Source organism: Littorina saxatilis, linkage group LG9 (genome assembly GCF_037325665.1).
Source record: "Littorina saxatilis isolate snail1 linkage group LG9, US_GU_Lsax_2.0, whole genome shotgun sequence".
NCBI lineage: Eukaryota > Metazoa > Mollusca > Gastropoda > Littorinimorpha > Littorinidae > Littorina > Littorina saxatilis.
The window spans coordinates 22,886,283-22,894,238 of NC_090253.1; the positions used below are offsets into that span (position 1 = coordinate 22,886,283).

The following is a 7,956-nucleotide window of genomic DNA, read 5'->3' on the forward strand; positions in this document are numbered from 1 at the left end:
ATTTGAGGTAGGTCAACAAGACTTGCGGCATATGTTTGAAAGTCATCAAAACCAAGCTGAAGCAGTGTATAACATTTCATAGCTGCAACCTCAAAAACTTCGGAGAAAACCTCAACATAAGTTCTTTATTCACAGCCAGCCATGCGTCCATCCATATAAAGACAAACATGTATTTATTACTACTACTACTCACTAAATACTCAGGCGAGCCAACAAAAACTGCACTGATCTTTACCCCTAAATTCAGCAAGTAATTATAGACTGAAGGAAAGTGACTGTAAGCCTTGTACACTTACTTTTCTGAGCAACTTGCAGAATCATCTTCCCCATACACTTCCCCTTCAGCATTGCTCAACTCTGCATTGTCAGAATCCACTGCAGGGCCAAAGTCATCCGTGCTGAAAAACACAAAAGTATTAATTTCTACCGAAATGACAAGAATGAAACACTTACAAGAACAAAACACAAAAACACCAACACCACAAACAAGCAAACAAAACAGAGATTTTGACTGGTAACATCAGAAATCCCTTCGATGGCATCTTTCATTGAAAAACCAAACACACACACACACACACACACCCCCCCCCTCACACACACACACACACACACATTCAGGGTATGGCTTGAGCGTCGGTCATCGGTCTTTTGCCTAGGTAAATACGGAAAAGACCGATTATATATAAATGTCTCAGTCAGTCAATAGACCGATTTTCTAAAAAAAAAAAAATTAAAACAAAATTTCAGTCAGTCTTATAGTGGACAAAACCCAAGCCAATCCCTGCACATTTATATAGACAAACTCAGATAGGCTGACACACCTGTTGCCAAGAAGTAACATTCTGCACTGAATTTCGGTTACCCATCCGTCACACGACTCGCAGGGCCAGCTAATGTAAATTGTCAACTTTACATCACATCGGTCAAATTGCTAGTGTACGTTTCATTTTGTCTACAAGTACAATAGACCTTTTCATCAGTATCTGAGCAGCTCTAGCGAGATATATGTGAGACATATGCTCTTTGTCATGCTTCTAAAGTCGCGAGAACTACGATCTTCGGCCTTGGCAGCTCCCGCAATTGAGGTTTGCTAGAACTTGGAATACTGACAGGGTCTATTATAATATAAGAAACGATATTGATGAAACAGACCAAGACATCTCTCCTTGACCCTCCCATCTAAATACAGAATACAGAATACAGAATCTTTAATTGCCCAAGGTTGGGAATTTGTGATGACATTGCGGTTAAGAACATTTCAATCCAGCCATATACACCAACACACGCATAATTTATACAAACAGATCAACAACATTAATTTAGGGCGGGGATGTAGCTCAGTCGGTAGCGCGCTGGATTTGTATCCAGTTGGCCGCTGTCAGCGTGAGTTCGTCCCCACGTTCGGCGAGAGATTTATTTCTCAGAGTCAACTTTGTGTGCAGACTCTCCTCGGTGTCCGAACACCTCCGTGTGTACACGCAAGCACAAGACCAAGTGCGCACGAAAAAGATCCTGTAATCCATGTCAGACTGAGTTCGGTGGGTTATAGAAACACGAAAATACCCAGCATGCTTCCTCCGAAAGCGGCGTATGGCTGCCTAAATGGCGGGGTCAAAACGGTCATACACGTAAAAGCCGTGGGAGTTTCAGCCCATGAACGAACAAACAAACAAACAACATTAATTTAAAAACAACACTGGACAGCATAAATTTAAAGATACATTCACTAAAACTAGCAGTATACACTCAAAGCTTCCTCGCCTCAAGTCACACACAAAATTTTACCAATGACAATGCAATTTAGCCAAGTTCAAAAAGACATCATTAATATATGTCACTTCTTCTGTAAGTCTCCCCAGGAAATGACAAAGAGAGTCGAGAAATTTTTATTTTTCAACGACTGTGATTTTAGCAGAGGAAAAACACCGACTCATAAGGGGAAAATTATACCTGCGCAGAGTCAGCGATGCTGCATGCTGCGATAGGGGTTATGACGAGCACTTGGCCTGTTTTCTTTTCACGCAACGTGTAGCGGGCTGGGAAAAGAAAAAGAATTACGTACCTCAATAATCTGCAGTGCGTCATCTGTGCCGCTGACTCTGCGCAGGTTAATTTGCCCCTAAGGTCACCGCCAGGCTGTGCCTGTATCAGCATGGTATCACCATTTAAACGCTCCATAAACAAACTTTTCTGCGTTTTAATTCATTATGCACTAAATACTTTTGAATGATGTTTTACCTGCCCCCGTCATCTATCTGACCTTCCAGGAAGGTCATGAGGTGAAGGTAGCGCCAGCTTTTTGCCCTCTCCATCGTTAATGGATTTTTTGTGGTGCGGATAGTTCTCCGTTTCTTGACATACACGTCTCGCATGTTTCTCCACCGTTTCTTCCAGTCTACACCTGACAAAAGAAATGCAACATCAACAAGTACATAATTAGTCACGAGAGAGAGAGAGAGAGAGAGAGAGAGAGAGAGAGAGAGAGAGAGAGAGAGAGAGAGATGCAGTTTAATTGCAAATAAAGGTGACGGTGCACAGAACACCCAGTGTATTATTTTATTGAATTTTTTTGACAAAATGAGATTTTGATATCGAATAATAAATACTGAAACAAAATATACTGGATAAAATGCCAAGAAAACACCATCAATTTATTTGTTATATTTTCTTAGTCATATATATACTATAGATTTATTTTGTTTCATTTTTTTAATTTATTCTATCTTTCTTAGTTCCAAAATTTAGTGCTTCTGCAAACAAAATCAAAATCAACATACGTAAATATAAGAGCAGCTACTCATTTTATAAAACAGGGTTTTTTTATAAGCATAAAAGAACATTCAACATGTATCTTAATTTAAATTGTATGTCTAAAGAGCAAATTTGTAAAATTAACTTGTTTTACTGTAACATAACTATTAACTGTGTTCTCTTCAGCAGAAACATGAATCTGCAAGGTTTGTGCACTTTGCATCCATATCTCTGTTTGTGAAAGTTCTTTCACAAATTGCTTAACATGTATTTATAACCACAAACACAAAACAAAACAAAAAATAAGGCAAGCACACACACAAAGAAAAGCATTAACATATTTTATAAATCTGTGTGTGTGTGTGTGTGTGTGTGTGCAGTGTGTGTGTGTGACCAGTCAACCCCCCTCCCCCAACGGCCATCCCGATCAGTCTTTCTTTCACCCTGGCGCACACCACACGCACAACATACCCTTCATTTCACGCAGCCCCATGGTTTTTGCAATGTTTTCCCACGTGTTGAACACCTTGGTCTGGTCTTTGTAGTCAATGTCTGTAGTGTTGTACAGACTGGGATTGATTCGTACCCTCTCAATAAACAGTGTGATGTCCTCAACACTGATGTGCTTTCCTTTCATTTTCAAACTTTTAGTTTTAGCAGAGACATAGAAAGAAGGAAAGTTTACGCTTTGTCTTCCGGCCTCGCTTTATCAGGCAGCCAGTTTCTTTCTGCAAAGCTAGTATGGGTGACTGAACACCGACATATATCATTTGCAGAAGAGTTCATGGACTGAAATCTGTTTTCAACAAGCTATACGCAACAGCAATGACGTCTGTAAGGATGCGGCATTAGAGCGATCGAACGACTAAACTGGGTAGGCCTACTAAACTCGAATCTCACGATTCTTACAGAGCTGATTCTTTTACCAAAGATATTGTGCGCAGTACAATGCTTCCCAAGTGCTGAGGCTTCAGACATGTGTCTGGACAGTTGCAGTCAAAAATGAGCTACAGAGCCATGAAGATGAACGGACGCGTATGCGGACACGGCACTTTCCCTTGAGAAAAGAGCGGGCGACATCCGGATCCGGTTGCGGCTGTGGAAGTACAGGCCCACAACGTTGTTCTATTTCTCTGTCGTGAGTGGGTAAATGGATCTGTACTAATCCATGTGACCATACTGTTTTCGTAAAGGGCTCAGAGAGTTTCAAAAAGTCGATTTTACTTTTATATGAGCGAGGAATGTGTCTTCTGGCGAAAGCAAAAATATAAACCTCCGATCAACCGTGACTCTTACAGTTGGGAGTCCCGGGACCCTCTACGGTGAGACCATAGATATCCCATACACATCTATGGTGAGACTGAGTCCGTGGGGAGCCCTGATACATATATATATATAGTCTACAGTTCCATTCGTCTCAACAGATCATATTTACATACAGTTTAGCCGATTGTCATGACGTTACATGATATAGTTCAATTTCAGGGGCGGATCAGTTCATTTTATGGGGGGGTTCCAAAAGTATATTGTGAAGATATGGGTGTGAAGGCGCAAAGCGCCGAGCCGACGGCGCGAAGCACCGAGCCGACGGCGCGAAAGCGCCTAGCTTGCTAGGGGGGTCCGGGGGCATGCCCCCCCGGAAAATTTAGAAAAAATGGTGCAATCTGGTGCATTCTGAGGATGATCATTACCAGTTTCAGGCAGCAGATTTTGTCACTGATTAATACCAAAATAAGAAATAAAAAAAAAATTTGGCTGGGGGGGGGGGGGGGGGATCCGGAAACCCCAGAACCCCCCCCCCCCCCTCGTCCGCCCCTGAATTTTAAAACTCTGGTACTTGAATGTTCATCTGTATTTCAAAAACTAAGAAGTCTTGAATCCGGCTGTACTCCTCTCAAAGTAGATTCAAAACGCTCAGAACACTATTATTTTGCGAGTGAAATAAATGTTGCGGCTTGGATGTACAATAATAACTGATAATGATAACTGGACATTTTTAAGTGCCTAACCTATGGCTCTAGGCCCTTTACGAAAGAACATATATATATATATACAGAATAGAACAATTAAAAGTACAACCTACATAAAACAAATTAATCATACAGACACAAATCACCACATGTAGGCCTACTGTTCACATAATAATCATATATGCCATACACACTTAATATATATATACACAAACATACACAGCTAACACTCAACAATCATAACAACTTTATGGGAAAGGAGTATGTGCAGAAATGGAATGAAAAAGACATTAGGCCAGGTTGGTGTAATATTCTGTGAAAAAGAAAGTTTTCAACTGTTGTTTAAAAGAGCTGAGAGAGGTGCAGTGTCTGACAGAGAAGGGAAGAGAGTTCCAGAGTGGTCGTGCAGCACAACAGAAGCTTCTTGCTCCGTGCTGCTTCCTGTTGAAGCGCTCAACTTTCAGTAGCCTGGTGTCATCTTCCGCGTTTATGTTTTTATCTGTTTTGCTTTCATTTAATGGTCACAAACTTGTTTCCCTGGTGCGTTAGAACGTGGTTGCAATCAAGTAAAATGTCTTGTCTTTAACGTAACTGTTGTTGAACTACCTGGTCGTTTGGTTGAGCAGAGGGTGGCGAAGCTGCTTTGTTGAGCAGTGGTTGACGGAGTAGTTAGATGGAGCAGTGGTTGAGAAGAAGTTGACGGAGTAGTTATAGGTGGAGCTGTTTTGTTAAGAAGTGGGTGACGGAGCTGTTTTGTTGAGCAGTGGTTGAGGGAGTAGTTAGATGGAGCAGTGGTTGAGAAGAAGTTGACGGAGTAGTTATAGGTGGAGCTGTTTTGTTAAGAAGTGGGTGACGGAGCTGTTTTGTTGAGCAGTGGTTGAGGGAGTAGTTAGATGGAGCAGTGGTTGAGGGAGTAGTTAGATGGAGCAGTGGTTGAGGGAGTAGTTAGATGGAGCAGTGGTTGAGGGAGTAGTTAGATGGAGCAGTGGTTGAGGGAGTAGTTAGATGGAGCAGTGGTTGAGGATGTAGTTAGATGGAGCAGTGGTTGAGGGAGTAGTTAGATGGAGCAGTGGTTGAGGGAGTAGTTAGATGGAGCAGTGGTTGAGGGAGTAGTTAGATGGAGCAGTGGTTGAGGGAGTAGTTAGATGGAGCAGTGGTTGAGAAGTGGTTGACGGAGCTCACGGTTTTGTTGGACAGTGGTTGAGGGAGCTGTGTTGTTGAAAAGCGGTTGGCGGAGCTGTTTGATGGAGGAGTGGTTGACAGAGCTGTGTGCTGGAGTAGTGGTTGAGCAGTGGTTGGCAAGGCTGTTTGATGCAGTAGTGGTTGATCAGTAGTTGACTGACGGAGCTGTTTGATAGAGGAGTGGTTGACTGAGCTGTGTGATGGAGTAGTGGTTGAGCAGTGGTTGACTAGGCTGTTTGATGCAGTAGTGGTTGATCATGCAGTGGTTGACGTAGCTGCTTGATGGAGGAGTGGTTGACAGAGCTGTGTGCTGGAGTAGTGGTTGAGCAGTGGTTGACAAAGCTGTTTGATGCAGTAGTGGCTGAGCAATGGTTGATGGAGCTGGTTGACTGAGCAGTGGTTGAGCCTTCTTCGCGTTTACTGCACCTGCGGCTAACCATTCGCTGGTGATATCCCATGACATATGAACTGCGTGCTATTGTTTGACTGAGTGCGGCCGGGGACCTTCCGTGTTTGGCAGTCGTATTGTGCAATATTAGATAACCGCGAGCAATTAAGGAAACTACACTGTGTCAATATTCTGAAAACACAACCGCGAAAGTTGATAATCTTCAAGTGCACTTTTTCTCTTTCGAAAAATGAATGTCGAAATGTAGGAAGCATGCCATGTGTGAAAAAAAGAAGGAACCAATGCAAAGATCAGATTTGTTCTCTGCGCAATTCATGGACACGTAAGTAAAATTGCCATGAAATCAATTAAGTTGAACTGAGTCTGGTGTTTATGCTGTTTTCGATGACAGTAGCCGCAATGAGAAGGCTGTAGCTGTGAACACGCTTGGGGATTAAGTCTATTTGTGTGTGTGTGTGTGTGTGTGTGTGTGTGTGTGTGTGTGTGTGTGTGTGTGTGTGTGTGCCAATTCAGTCTGTCTGTCTGTCTGTCTGTCTAGCATGCTGTGATTGTTGTGTGGTGGTGCGGGAGGCGGTCAGTGTGGTGTATGATGGGTTTGTGACAATGAAAATCACATCATGGTTCCAGGTATTTGCAACTGTAAAAAAATATAACCTTGATCTGACTTTGTGGCAATCGCGGGTTGAGGACGAATGGGGTGTTACACCAAGTTTTTGTGTGCACTTTTAAACCTGCAGAATAGAGATATTTCCTGAATCATAAACATGCATAGTCAAGTTGTTTACTTCTTCCGGGTTTTGGGGAAACTTCTAACCCAAACCTTCACCATTAAATTACACCCCCCTCCCACCCCCCCCCCCCCCACCCCTTTCCTTACCCCCTTCCCAACAAGGAAACAAATTTTGAATCTTATTTTATTAAAACAACTTTTGAATAAACATCGAGAGTTTTAGTTCTTTAAGTCACAATTAGAGATTATTTTCACCATGAGAAACAAAATCAGGTAGTATAACAATTAAGATCACAAGCGTGTTTCTGTGTGTGTGTGTTTGAGTATATATATATATAATATATATATATGTGTGTATGTGTGTGTGTGTGTGTGTGTGGGTGTGTGTGTGTTTGTGTGTGTGTGTGTTTGTGTGTGTGTGTGTGTGTGTGTTTGTGTGTGTGTGTGTGTGTGTGTTTATATATGTGTGTGTGTGTGTGTGTGTGTACGTGCGTGAGTGCGCGCGTCTCTGTTAGTATGTGAAAGTGAGCTTGTATCGAAGAAAACGAAGTGGTTTCGGATGGGTGAGCTTGTAAAAATGTTCTGTTTCGTTATATTTACGAAGGTGTATTGCCGATAGTAATTGTCCTCTCGATTTGTTTGTCTTTGTTTTTCAAACTTCAGAAACGTTTGTCCTACTTTCTCCGTTTTTTGGGGACTGTTTCTGTTATTGGCTTATTATCATTAATTGGTTTGTCTCTCAACTTTTGTTCGATAGTGACCTACATAGAGCGGCCTTGTAGATGAAATGTCATGCAAAAAGGTCTTATGTCTGAAATAGAACAAACACACAAACTGCAAACAAACAAACAAGCAAGCAAACAAACAAACAAACAAACTAACAAACACACAACAAACAAACAAACAAACAAAAA

The 7,956-nt window shown here is 42.0% G+C and overlaps 1 protein-coding gene across 1 annotated transcript in view; it reads right to left on the reverse strand.

The window, feature by feature from the left end:
• The window catches only part of LOC138975625 (uncharacterized), a 6,821-nt gene extending 2,995 nt beyond the window's left edge, over positions 1 to 3,826 (reverse strand). The window contains exons 1-3 of the mRNA XM_070348357.1: positions 3,223 to 3,826; positions 2,239 to 2,401; positions 297 to 398 (exon numbers count right to left, since the gene is read on the reverse strand). Of these exons, the coding sequence (XP_070204458.1) occupies positions 297 to 398; positions 2,239 to 2,401; positions 3,223 to 3,388 (431 nt within the window). The 5' untranslated portion in view covers positions 3,389 to 3,826. The remainder of the gene's footprint in view (positions 1 to 296; positions 399 to 2,238; positions 2,402 to 3,222) is intronic.
• Between the last annotated feature and the right edge of the window lie 4,130 nt (positions 3,827 to 7,956).